The sequence below is a fragment of the Anolis sagrei genome, chromosome 5 (genome assembly GCF_037176765.1).
Source record: "Anolis sagrei isolate rAnoSag1 chromosome 5, rAnoSag1.mat, whole genome shotgun sequence".
In the NCBI taxonomy this organism is placed as follows: Eukaryota; Metazoa; Chordata; class Lepidosauria; order Squamata; family Dactyloidae; genus Anolis; species Anolis sagrei.
In genome coordinates, this window is record NC_090025.1 from 173,046,315 (window position 1) to 173,060,720 (window position 14,406).

The 14,406-nt window shown below is 39.3% G+C and overlaps 1 protein-coding gene across 3 annotated transcripts in view; it reads right to left on the bottom strand.

The window, feature by feature from the left end:
* LOC132775834 (cystine/glutamate transporter-like) overlaps window positions 1–14,406 on the bottom strand; it is a 47,122-nt gene that overhangs the window by 17,667 nt on the left and 15,049 nt on the right. For 2 of the 3 annotated variants that reach the window (XM_067469244.1, XM_067469243.1), the window contains exons 2-4: window positions 11,758–11,926; window positions 5,219–5,485; window positions 2,616–2,742 (exon numbers count right to left, since the gene is read on the bottom strand). In XM_067469244.1, coding sequence (XP_067325345.1) covers window positions 2,616–2,742; window positions 5,219–5,414 — 323 coding nt within the window. In that variant the 5' untranslated portion in view covers window positions 5,415–5,485; window positions 11,758–11,926. Of the gene's footprint in view, window positions 1–2,615; window positions 2,743–5,218; window positions 5,486–11,757; window positions 11,927–13,937; window positions 14,006–14,406 lie in introns of those variants that run through there. The other variant, XM_067469245.1, reaches the window with a different exon arrangement.

Consider the following 14,406-nt stretch of genomic DNA (forward strand, 5'->3'; position numbering starts at 1 on the left):
GTTGTTCAACCACTGCACTGAGGTGTCTTCTGTGCCATCAGTCTTTGGGAACCTTTTCCCAATATATGACAACTGTAAGATGTCAATGTAAGAGAAAGCTAGTCTGGGGTATTGCAGGGAATATTGAGAATGTCTGGGTAGAAATGCATGCTTACAGGTCTTGAACAAATGATCTATTAATTTTTTTTTCCGTGTCAGGAGCAACTTGAGAAACTGCAAGTTGTTTCTGGTGTGAGAGAATTGGCTGTCTGCAAGGACGTTGCCCAGGAGATGTCCAGATGTTTTGATGTTTTACCATCCTTGTGGGAGGATGTCCCCACATGGGGAACTGGAGCTGACAAAGGGAGATCATCAACGCTTTCCCCGGATTTGAACCTACAACCTGTTGGTCTTCAGTCCTGCTGGCACAAGGGTTTAACCCACTGCTCCACAGGGAGCTCCATATATTGAAATACTTTTACCTTGATTCAGGTACAACTTGGGGGAGATGGCATGAGCTGGTAGATAAGCTTATAGGTTTGATGTAGACCCCCACCCGTTGTATCTGACCTGCAGAACATAGGTTTCCTATCCATGTTTTTGTCTAACTTTCTTCCTAAGATGCCTAGACCCTTTGAGTGCTACTCTATAATCATTGGAGAAATGTGATAAATTGCTTATCATTTGGAGATATATCCCACAAAGCCAATTAAAGCTCTTTAAAAGAGCAACATAGTTCAAAACATTAAAACAGAATTAAAGTAGTGACACTATCTAGTTAAAAAATACAACACAATTTAAAAGAGTAAAAATAGTTATTATTATCATCTTTATTTATATTTTGCCATATAATAATAATAATAATAATAATAATAATAATAATAATAATATGCTTTATTTATATTCTGCTCTATCTCCCCGAGGAGACTCAGAGCGGATTATAGAATACGGCAAACATTCAGAGCCGTTATACAATTAACAACAAAGCCAGACAGTACACAGACAGAGGTAAAGGCTTCCCCCTTTTCAGTTCCAGCCATGGAGAGGTGCTCTTGTTCCATTTTCCATGCTGAGGAGCCTGTTGTCCGTGGACACCTTCCTGATTGAATTGCCGACAGGTCTGCGTGGGTGCCTTTTATCTCCCCACCAAAGCGGTACCTAATGATCTTGATTTGACAAACTGCATCTCCCACGATAGACCAACTCTGACACTGTAGTAATTGGAGGAGGCCCTCCAATTCCACCCCCATACCAAGCATGGCTGGTGGGAATGAGAGAAAGGGCCTTCCCCGTGGCTGCCCCCTACCTCTGGATCTCCCTTCCTAAGGAGTTAAAGATGCCCCCCCTCCCCACTTTCAAGAAACAGCTGAAGACATACCTTTGCTCACTGGCTTACGGGGAGGAGGGGGAGGAGTTGGTAATACTACCATTATACCTCTGATTCATAGTTACCATCTGTGTGCATGCCCTGCTCACCCCACCAGCTCAATAGATATCTTGAGAAATAATTAATCTTTTTGCCTCAAGGAACTGGGAAATTGTTTCTATTTTATGTTTGATGTTTTGTGTTATGTCTGTTATAACAGGCTGTGTTTTTTAATTAAATTTTAGTTGTTAAGTCATAATTTGTGTTTATATGTTGGGTTGTTTAAATTTTGTTAATATGGATGTATTATTGTTGTATTCGGGCATTGAATGTTTGCCTTTTATGTTTGGAATCCGCCCAGAGTCCTTCCAGGGAGACAGAGTGGAATATAAATGAATAAAATATTATTATTATTATTATTATTATTATTATTATTATTATTATCTACTCACAGTATTGTTTTTGAACTGCTAGGTTGGCAGAAGCTGGGGCTAACGACAGGAGCTTACCCTGACCTGTGGCTTTGAACTACCAACCTTCAAGTCAGAAAGATTTTTCTACAGCTGGCAGTTTAATCCACTGTGTTATGTGGCCAAATGGGGACTCAAGGTGGCTAACAATCCATACTAGACAAGTTTTAAAAGAGCAATATTAAAGTTTTTTTAAAAAAAAATAGTACCAGTGTGGTAAAACTGAATTAAAATACAGTAAACACACTAAATTGGACTTTAAAACACATATCTCCCCCATCCCACTTAAAACTATTTAAGCCAGTATAGTTTAAAAAAACTATGTAATGCCCCATCCCTTTCTTTCCAAACTTTCTGTATTAAAAGCCTGTCAAAATGGAAAAGGTTTTCCTTCACACTTTAAAAGCTTTGACTTTAACCTCCTATCAATTCCCTTCCCATCAACCTCCCATCAAGTACAGGCAATAATAAGGGATTAAGTCCAATGCATCTGGAGAGCCAAAGGTTCCTTATACCTGCTGCAGTATCTGCTGCTATCCCAACTGGGTATTGTCAACACAAGTCAAAATGAAAGCAACATGTTCACATATTTCTGTTACTTACACAATATTGCAGAAATTCAATCTGGTCATTCACCTAGATTGTCTTTTTTTCTCTGTTTCTGAAGTCTGTCGGGGTGAGGTTAAACGTTTAACAAATATTTCTCTATATATCATATATACAGGTACACCAAATGGTTTAGGGGTATTATTCCTTTCTCACCTTTGCGTTTATAGCAGGTTGCAGATGGAAATATTTACCTTATAGCAAAGTACTCAGCCCATAGAAACAGAAAACCTGGCAGAGGGCCCAGGGTCTCCAAGATATAGATGTAATGGCCTCCAGACTTGGTGATTCGTGTGCCAAGTTCTGCATAACTCAAAGCACCTGGAAGTATTCAGGTAGAAAAATGTGTTAGCAAATGACATAGATGAACTTCTCTGTTTATCAGGTTTGAAAAGGTTTTAACATCTTTCAAAACTGCTGAAAGATCAGCAGAAAATGGGCTTCAGCAAAATCCTCACTAGTCTTTACTGGAAGTCATGTCTATGTAGTTCATGAGATCCTTCCCACACTGAGAACTGGCACAGATACTTTAAAAAGACTTTCTGTAACCTTAAGATAATCACAGATAGTTGTCGACATTCACTGGAGTTAGGGGTGCAGGGTCCCCACCAAAGTGGAGAAAATTGGAATAGGACTCATACTATTTTTTAACCTGAGAGAACACTGCTCAAGTGGTCTCTAGATACGTGGTTCCCAACCAGTGGTCTGTGGACCACCAGTGGTCCACAAGAACTAAAATATGGTCTGCGCCCTTACCGTTACTACTATGAATAATAACACAGCCACACCTCTGTGTGTGTGTGTGTGTGTGTGTGTGTGTATGGTATCTTCATTTTTAGGCTTGTTCTCGGGGTTATTTGGGGTGCTGATTTAGAAAATTGCATTGGATAGACCACATCAGCTCTAGATTATTAAATAGGACTTTCTGTGGGTGAGCAGATGGCGACTACTCAATCGCATATGTTCTGTATCAGAAACTAGAGCTGATGTGGTCTATCCAATGCAATTTTCTGAACCAGCACTCCAAATAACCAAACCGAATCTAAAGTTGACCAAAAACTGATTCGTAACTCTTTTGGTACTAATGTTGGAGAGTGGTCCCTGGTCAAAGTGGTCCCTGGTCAACCACTATTCTAGATCATATAGCATGGACCTCTGGTGGAGATTATCCAAAAAGTTACACTGGGGGACCTAAACATTCCTAGAGAGAACATTTTAACTCAAATCCAAGAATAATCTCTACTGTTCCATTATTCAGGTGGAGGCCAAAAGGAGGCGCTAGACAGAGAAGAATAGTCCATTTTATGGGGATTGGGGGGGGGGGGGTTGAAGGAGTTAAACTACTGTATTTCCCCCTGTTTTCCTGTTATTCCCCTCACCAGTGTCACCGTTATGACATGGAGAGGGGGAATAACTGGGAATAACTGGTGAAAACTGGAGAAATTGTTTTCTTAACTTCACCCCCCCCCTCCATAAAATGAACTATCCTTCTCTATCTAGTGCCCCCTTTTGTCCTCTGCTCTGATAATGGAACAGTACCGAATAACCAAAACCACAGACATTAAACAGTAAATGTGGAGGGCTGACTGTAGGATCTTTGTGAAAAATGAAATGATATGATGCCTGTTATTTAATCTGAACTTCCTGTATGGTGCAACTCACAATGGGGCAGTTCATAGTGGGTTCATTGAGAACAGGGGAAATTGCACTCCAGACTCTCCAAAATTGTCTAAACATAACTCAGATGAAGGGCTGCAGCTGAGTTGCAGGATACACATCTGGTACGCAGGACATCCCAGGTTCACCCTGAATATATTCCTGTAAGGCTAGGAAAGGCTCCCGAAATCCCAGAGGAGAAATGCCAGCCAGTGTAGACAAGGGGTATGTGCCAATCAACCCAAAGAGTTACGATTCTAAATGTAAGAGCAGCCTTTGCATTGATCCAAGAAAAGCATTCACATTGATGGTGATGCACTCTGACAGTCTTGAAGCCATACCTGGAGGCTCTAAGAAATCCACAATGGCTCCATATGTGCATGCATGAAGATGCCATATGGTCAACAGCTTCCTTAGAATTGAACATGAGTTATTTTTAACCAAAACTTCTGGCCTGCAGGTTTCATACATTAGGCACTACAAGCAATTCAAATGGAATCACTGCACAGAATGTATTATGGTAGAGTACTTCCATTGAACATTTCCTCATTGCTTTCAGCCTCCTTTCAGGCAAAGAAAGGCAATTCTATTTTGGCTCTAGTGCTTTGTGTCTGTACATATAAATTATGGACTGGGCTGATATGAAAAGGAAGAATAATAGGAAAGAACAAACAGAAGCCCTAGAATTGCCCATTCACAGTTGTTGTTGTTGTTGTTATATTTATCTATATTCCTCCTTTCTCTCAATATTGAGATTCATATACAGGGCACTGTTTAAATCTCCACTGTATAAATTTCAGTTAAGGATTCTAGTATCCCTTCTCTCAATCTGACACACTCCACATATTTTGGACCAATTCTAAACCAATTCTAAACAGCCTCAGCTAACATGGCAAAATACAAGGGTTGATGAGAATTGCTGTTCAAGGCATTTGAAGGAAATTAGTTAGGCTTCTCAGCAAAAAAGCTCTAGCAATGCCTCTAATATAAACCCTGTCTTTCTATAGGATCTTGCATAATAGTTACAGTGGAACCAATAGTGCTATATTAGCACAATTTGTATGGTCACCAGGAGAAGGAAAGTGTCAATAAATAGGTTTCCTGGCTAAGAAGATGGAGAGAAAAGAAACTCACCACGCACCAAACATAGAGAGAATCCCACAGGCAAACCAGACGATCAAGGAGAGGCCCACGTTGCCAGTATTTTTCAGCACACCTTTAGGAGAGATGAATATGCCGCTCCCTATCATGCTGCCAATGAGAAGTGAGAAAGCTCTCAAGAGAGTGATTTTCTTCCTCAGAAAGACAGCTTCTTCTTTCTTCTTAGGTTTTGCCATGGCTTATCGTGATTCTGGGATGTTGGTGACCCAAGTTGCCCAAGAAGTCTTTCCCTGGTCCTCCAATCAACCTAAATCAAAAATGTAAGAGGGTGTTTTTAAGAAGCGCGTTTAAAGAAAGAACGCTATATTATGAAGCCAGTACAGTAATGTTTTTCAACCTGGGGGTCAGGACCCCTGGGGGAGGATCACCAGGGGGTATCAGGGGTCGCAAAAGACCATTTGAAAACACGGTATTTTTTGTTGGTCATGGGGGTTCTGTGTGAGAAGTTTGGCCCAATTCTATCGTTGGTGGAGTTCAGAATGCATCCCAGCAACTACAACTCCCAAATGTCAAGGCCTATTTCCCCCAAACTTCACCAGTGTTCACATTTGGGCATATTGAGTATTAGTGCCAAGTTTGGTCCAGATCCATCATTGTTTGAGTCCACAGTGCTCTCTGGATGTTGGTGAACTACAGCTCCAAAACTCAAGGTCAGTGTCCACCAAACGCTTCCAGTATTTTCTGTTGGTCATGTGTGCCAAGTTTGGTTCAGTTCCATCGTTGGTGGAATCCAGAATGCTTTTTGATTGTAAGTGACTGTAAATCCCAGCAACTACAACTCCCAAATGACAAAATTAACCCCCTTCAACCCCACCAGTATTCAAATTTGGGCGTATCGGATATTTGTGCCAGATTTGGTCCAGTGAATGAAAATACATCCTCAGATCAGATATTTACATTACAATTCATAACAGTAGCAAAATTACAGTTGTGAAGTATCAACAAAAATAATTTTATGGTTGGGGGTGACCACAACATGAGGAATTGTATTAAGGGGTTATGGCATTACTGTTATGGCATTACAAAAGCTGAGAACCACTGCAGTACAAGGTTTTCAGACCCTTTGCCTCCTAAGCCAATGTGCTACTCAAGACAACATTTAAAAATCAAGTTCTTTACTTGAACTACAAAATTTTACTTCAGAAAATTTAAAGAAAACCCAGCAGTTGATTATTTAAATAATCTTTTAGCTGGAACATATTTATGAATTATATTAACATAATTAGGGAATGTATTCATATTTAATGGGCAGAATACCCATTAGTTCTGCGCATAGCATTCAGTGCCCATGCAGGCTAAGAGATTCTAAGAGCTGTAGTTCAAATAGGTATAATTTCCAAGTTTTTGATATTTTTTTTCCTCCAGGTGCTTCCTAGTATTTTTCCCTATTCCTTTTAAAAATCTGTTTAAAAGCATGCCCAGGAATGTTAAATTATTGCACATCAGCATTACATACATTTTTATTGTGTTTTGTAAAATGTCCATGGACCAGATGGCAAAGGGTGCTATGTACATAAAGCATTTCGGTCTAGCCTTTTATTGGTTAAAGTATTGTAACTCACCACTTTTGAGATCTTTAACAACATTTGAATACAACATGTCGGAAGTACAACAACAATTGATTAATGAGTATTATTATTAGTAGGGAAAGACAGCTGCCCATACATCCATTTATCACAGTCAAATGGATGTCATAATTAATAAGAAGTATTACTTCCACTTTCCTTTTAGAACTCCAGAAAACAACAGTGGAAGGTCATTTATCATTTTTAAAGTGTTGATTTTCTTTTTCCCTTTCATTTATAATGAACTAACCTGTAAGATTTGACATGAGAAGTGTAATCAATAAATTGAGTGCCATTTTGGAGATATGATTCAGCACTGAATTAGGGGTCTGTGAACTCTGTAGAAACCAGCTCTTGGGTGGATTGTTGTCTTTGAATTTTGATCACTTTCCAAAAAGGGAGTAATGGTTACAGTCTAACTCTCTATTTTCCCTTAATGAAAGTGCCACTAATCCCGTCTGATGGAAGCAACTCCTCCACCATCATTGAAAAGGCAATCTTCTTCATACAAAGAAATTATAAACATGACTGTTAACTCTTAAGAACAGACAAGCATCTCTGAGTATTAACTGGGAAGGAATCCCACTGGAGCATTACAGTACAGGGTTCCCTCGCTACTTCGCAGTTCGCTTTTAGCAGACTCGCTGTTTCGCGGGTTTTTGAAAATATTAATTAAAAATACAAAATATAAAATATTTACGTCTAGTGGAGGCCAGGGACCCCGGAAGTGCAGCAGCCTGAGGCACAATGGGGAAGGTCTGCCTCCCTGGCCTCCACAGACCTTGGAAGTAGAGGCCATGGAGGCCAGGGAGGCAGGCAGGCACCCTTGGGATGGACCAGGAGGTGGGTAAGGAAGCGCGGGTAAGAAAATAATTTATAAAAAATCTAAAATAATGTATAAATATTAAAATTAATATTGCATCCCTACTTTGCGGATTTTCACTTATTGCGGGTGGTCCTGGAATGGAACCCCCATAATAAGGGAGGGAACACTGTACACCCAAATATCTGGGAGTTACCTTGGACTGTGCTCTGACTTACAAAGAAGCACTGCTTGAATATCAAACAAAAAGTGGGCACTAAAAATAATATCATAAGAAAGCTGACTGGCACAACCTGGGGATCACAACCAGACACAGTGAAGACATCTGCCCTTGAACTTTGTTACCCTGCTGTTGAGTACGCATGCCCAGTGTGAAATACATCTCACCACATTAAAACAGTGGACGTGGCTCTTAATGAGACATGCTGCATTATCACAGGATGTCTACGCTCAATGCTGCTGGAGAAATTATACTGTTTAGCCGGTATTGCACCACCTGACATCCATCAGAAAGTAGCAGCCAATAATAAAATGACTAAGGCAGTGACATCTCCACTCCATCCTCTGTTCAGATATCAGCCAGCAAGTCAATGCCTTAAATCAGGGGTCTTCAAACTTTTTAAACAGAGGGCCAGGTCACAGTCCCTCAAACTATTGGAGGGCCAGATTATAATTTGAAAAAAAAAAAGAATGAATTCCTATGCACACTGCACATACCTTATTTGTAGTGCAAAAAGCACTTAAAAACAATACAATAATTAAAATGAAGAACAATTTTATCAAACATTAATTTATTAGTATTTCAATGGGAAGTGTGGGCCTGCTTTTGGCTGATGAGATAGGATTGTTGTTGTTGTTGTTGTGTGCTTTCGAGTCGTTACATACTTAGGTTCACCCTGATTGAGGGCTGGGTAAATGACCTTGGAGGGCCGCATCCAGCCCCTGGGCCTTAGTTTGAGAACCCCTGCCTTAAATCAAGAAACAGGTTTCTAAGATCTACAGAGATACTTGCAGGAACATCTCAGCAAGCGAGAGTCCAAAAGTGCCAGGATAAAACCCAGAACCTCAACCCATGGCTGATACTGAATGAGAGACTCCCCCGTGGGCACACACAAGACTGGGTGACTTGGAAAGCACTGAACAGACTGTGCTCTGCAACCATGAGATGCAGAGCCAATCTTAAGAAATGGGGTATAAAGTGGAGTCCATGACATGTGAGTGTGGAGAAGAGCGAACCACAGATCACCTACTACAATGCAGCCTGAGCCCTGCCACCTGCACAATGGAGGACCTTCTCACAGTGACACCACAGGCACTCTGTTCAAAGGAAATCTAGTATAATACCAAGTTTTAAACTTTGTTTGTGTTTTTAAAATATGTTATAACTTTACCCTCAATTTGCTTCTGACATGATAAAGAAAGAAATAAACTGTGAAAATGGCATTACAATCTTTATTAAAACATTAATTCTAATAATTTGGTTTGTTCATTCTATTTTCTTATTTTATGTAACCTATATTCATCCTTTCTCACAATATATGGTTCCAGTTGACTCCTAATATAGATCAAACAAAACCATCATAATATTTTACACAATATATTTTTAACAATTAAATAATTTAAATTATTTCCGAGTTCTGTGAAAACTGTAGTCATGTCCATCAAATTAGTCAGCTTTGGGCAGGAATTAGACAAATTCAGACCAAACAATGGTAATTAATCACGATGACAAGATAGTAACTCCAGTATTAAAGCCGCATTCCAGTTGCTGGGAAACTTGAGCATGACAGCACTACTATTATGTTTCTGTCCTGCTTTGTAGCTTCCATTGGGATAGCAAACCAGTTGCTGCAAAGAGAACAGCAAGCAACAGAAGTCATTGGGCTGAGCTCTTCATTTGCTCTCATGTATTTATTTAAATTATAGTATTTCTAAATGTGCATTAGTTTGTGCCGAATCAATTTGCAAATCCGTAGCCTTTCTGTTTATTTCTTTTAGGTTTTGCCTCTCTCTTTCTTTCTCTCTTTCAAGATCAATTCAAGTTTGGATTAAAATGGGTGAGTGTGATGTTAATAAGGCTAAACCACACTGATAACTGCACACTGGAGCTGGGATATAAGCCTTGTGTGGATTCAGCTATTATATTAAGAAGAAAGATTGGCATCTACTTTCAACATACCATGGTACAGTGGTAAGGTAAACCATCTTGGCTTTTGAGCTGAAATCCTTTACATAATGGATTAAAAATGCAAGTATGATAATCCTTGCAGCTGGTCTTAATAATATTCTGCATGTGTTTGGTATAAAGGAAATATTTACAAAGCTGGTTTTTGTTCACATGCTGTGTCGCTTTGTTGACTTGCATCTCTTTCATTCCCTTCACATTGTATTTTTACTTTTAAAAAAACAGAGACAATTTAATTAGCCCCCGAAAAGAATTGCTACATAATTTGATACTAATGTCATCCCTATTTCTGTGACTGTGTAACAGAATCAAAGTCCATTCATCTTATAGCGACTGATCCATCTTACAGCGAACAGATCTTGAAGGTATACAAAGCAAAACCAGAAAAAATAAGAAACTGGTATAGCAAACAATTCAGTTTTAAAAAGGTTTGGTTAAATCCAGTTGGCATTAGTAAGACATATTGCACATTTGCTTGGCTAGATTGCTGACCAAATTAGACTCAATTTACAGTACCTTGATTTTAAATGTTTTGAGCAGAATCACAAGCTATTTATTTATTTATCGTCTTAGAAGTAGTACAGTTATTATGTATATTGAAAGACACAAACAAAGCTTAAAAACTGGCATTATGCTAGATTTCTTTTGATCAGAAGCTGGCCACTTGGAGTGCCTCTGGTGTCACTATGAGAAAGTACTCCATTGTGCATGTGGTAGGACTCAGGCCACATGTTAGTAGGTGGTCTGTGGTTTGCTCTTCTCCGCCCTCGCATGTCATAGACTCCACTTTGTGACCCCATTTCTTAAGATTGGCTCTGCATCTCATGGTGCCAGAGCTCAGTCTGTTAAGCACCTTCCAAGTCGCCTAATCACAAAATACAGTACAAATATAGACACATATATATTCAATATCTATAGCAAAATGCCTCAGAGTGGGCCTCCCCTAAGTTAGTGGGCAGCAATGTTTAATCTGATTCAATAGCAGCTAATTTGCCACCATCTTACTAATTGCCACTGCTACATCTTATGGAATCTTGAGATTTGCAATTTAGGAAGAAGAATTTGTCAAACTCCAGTCTTGCCAAGATCCATTCAAAACCTAGGGCCATGTGACAGGTTTTGGATCAGTGGTTCTCAACCTGTGGGTCTCCATATGTTTTGGCCTACAACATCCAGAAATCCCAGAAAGTTTACCAGCTGTTAGGATTTCTGGGAGTTGAAGGCCAAAACATCTGGGGACCCACAGGTTGAGAATCACTGTCTTTGATCATCCATGTTATCCTTGGCAATTGGGTTTTGTAGCAAGACTGAGAGCCTCCCACATGCCATTCAGACCTTATTCATTTGGATGTCAATCATTGCTATCTGATAACTGCAAATGTAGTAACAGAAGAAAATGATGAAGAAAATGTTGATATGACCTGGGGCCACAAATGGATTTCAACATGAAGCCATGGCTCTAGCCACACAAAACTACATTACAACAATTTGGTTACTATTCAATATGCTAAGGAAGTCTTTCTCTGAGTTTCTTTTAATTTACATGATATCTAAATTGCTGTCTTAAGGCGAGTCTAACCTGGTGGCTGGATCCGAAGTCAGTCCAGAGCATCGGACTAAATCCCACTGTCAATACTTTCCAAAGCCACAGGATACCCCGGAGTATAGCCTACAGTGAGGGGAAATCTGTAGAACCTTAAAAAAACACAACTACAATAACTGGAAACCAGCAAATGTCTGGAGACAACCAGTAGCAGATTTGGGATGAGTTCAGATTTTCTTGCCCATGTTGACTCTCCCCTAGTCCTTTCTGCCTTACAAAAGAAATCTTACACTGTTCATTTTCCAAAACCTTCCCCTAAATCTCCCAGGATTTCCATGACCAACTACTTGTTTCAATCCTTGCCAACTGTGGCAGCAGCCTGTAAACATGAGAAAAGACTTACCCCAAAGTTAAAGATGTCCAAAGAAACTAGTTGATAAAGTATTACTGATTCCAAAAGAAAGATATCATCTTCTTCTTCTTAGAGCAATGTGTGTTGGTGGAAATAGCCACAATATTGAAGTTCAGTCCATTCTTCTTCAGACTTTGTGAGGAGGAAAACCTGAACTTTCCTAGAAAAACAAGCAGAGAAGGAATGCAGCAGCTTTGAGCACTAGAAATAAGAAGGATCAGGGAGCTATTGAAAAATAAGAGGGTAAATTAGCAGCTAACTTTACACATTTCTGTAAGTAACCTAAATGGTTTTTTGTCTAAGTCACTATGACCCTAAGATTTTCTCAGAAGTGAATCAATGGTTAATCATTTAAGAAGACTTGGGTCACATCTACACTGACCGTTTAATGCAGTTTCAAACTGGTATTGAAGAGAATAGTTTTGCTGTGCAGATTTATTTATTTATTTATTTATTTATGTATTTATGTATTTATTTACTTCATTTATATACCACTTTTCTCAGCCCTCAGGTGACTCAAAGCGGTTAACAACAGCAAAATTCAATGCAAAAACATCACAAAACTAATATGGGACAGTTAAAAACAGTAGCATCATCAATGGTTAAACATCAATATAACAATCATTAGCGTCTCATCAGTAAAATCAGAATCCAATCTCATCATCCATTATTCCGTATTCCTATATTCAATTACACAGCTTAATCGAATGCTTGTTCGAACAGCCAGGTCTTCACTTTCCTCCGAAACGCCAACTATGATTACATAGAACCAGCTTGAGATCCAGATGGTGATTATACAAACCACAAAGCACTGATATGTAGTAACTGCTTTCTTTCACACATTTTTGTGGGAGTTTGTTGTTTGGCAGATGCAGTTTGATGCTAGTTTTGAACTGCATTAAACAGTCAGTGTAAATGGATTCTATGAATTTCTTTATAGAGGATAGTCCTCAAGGTGAAGGACATCCCTTACTAAAAAGAGCCCAGGTTTGTTTTTAAAAGAAATAAAAGAAAGGAGGTCCAGAAAGCTTGAAATGTCCACCAACATTTAGCTAATACCAACAGTGCTACGGATTATGAAAAGGTGTGAATAGAGGAATGTGCCAAGAGGAACGTGCCAAGAGGAACGTGTTAGTATCACCTTCCATCTGGAACTGCATCTCCTTTCAGAACATGTTCTGGAAATTCTATAAGAGAGTATGACACTGAGAGTTGACAGTAGTAACTTTCTATCTCCATTTCCATTGTACAGTCAGTGTACCATATTCATAACAAGTAACATTGTCCTTGGTAACATTCCATGGAAATCACTATCCATGATCTACCCTTCACCAATGGAATCTTGGGCAACCATCTAAGTAAGGTTCATAATATTTCTGCAGAATAGGTAAAGTGACACTATTTCCATACTAAAGCTAATACTCTCAGCTAACTGGTGAAAAGAAAAAAATACACACCTAAAGTTTCATAATGTTGCTGTTGTTGTGGCTTGAACACTGGACTTATGAGGCTGGAGACAGGAGTTTGCTCAGCCATGGAAACCCAATGACTGAGCTTGGACAAGTCACATAATCTTGACTCCCGAAAATGATGTTAGAGTCACAATAAGTTGAAACTTACTTAGATCATAGTGTTGTAAGAGACCACAAGAGCTATTTAGTCCAACTCCTGCCATGCAGGAAAACATAATTAAAGCATCCCAGATAGATAGATGGTCATCTAGCCTCTGCTTGAAGGAACTCAATAACAACAAATTCCAACTTTCTCCCAAAAATGGAACTCAAGGCAGCTAATAATACTAATAATTGGACTCAAGGCAGCTAATAACACTAATAATAAAACAATACAGATTAAAACTACACAAAATTTGGATTAACGTATGAGCATAAAAGCTGTTTTAGAAGCAATTAAGCTATTTATAATGATAGTACAGCACATCATTAAAAGTCTATCCCATTCATTTCCTAAAAACCTGGTGGCACAAATATACTTTCAATTGCTGATGGATGGAGAGCAAGATCTGAGCTCAGAAGGGTTTCAAAGACTGGATGCAGCCACCAAGAGCTATCCTCTCCCTTGTTTCCTCCAAACAAGCTTGAGAAGGTGACGGGACAGAGAGGGGCCTCTACAGACAATCTTAGATCTCTAGAAAATCTTATGAAAATACAGACCTTCAAAAGCCTGGATCCAAGACACACAGGGCTTTATAGGTCATCAACAGCACTGTGCCCAGAAATAGACTGGCACATAGTGTAGCTATGGCAACAAGGGAGTTGCATGCTTCCTGTAGCCAATCCTAGTTTATTTATTTCCAGCATTTGTACCCCGTCCTTCTCAACCCCAAAGGGGGACTCGGGGTGGCTTTCATCAGCAACAATTCGATGCCACCACATACAGAATACTTACACAAAATATTACAACATTATACATTAAATAAAACAATTACGTTAAAATCCATTTAAAAACATTATTAACAACCATCGAGCCAAATCGAATCCAATTCAGCATCCCAAGACTTTGTCAGAGCCTGTCCATTGGCTGTTCCCATAAACATCGCAATTGCTATCAAGCCTGCTCCCCAAACGCCTGGCCCCAGAACCATGATTTAAGCTTCTTCCTGAAGGATAGAACGGATGGAGC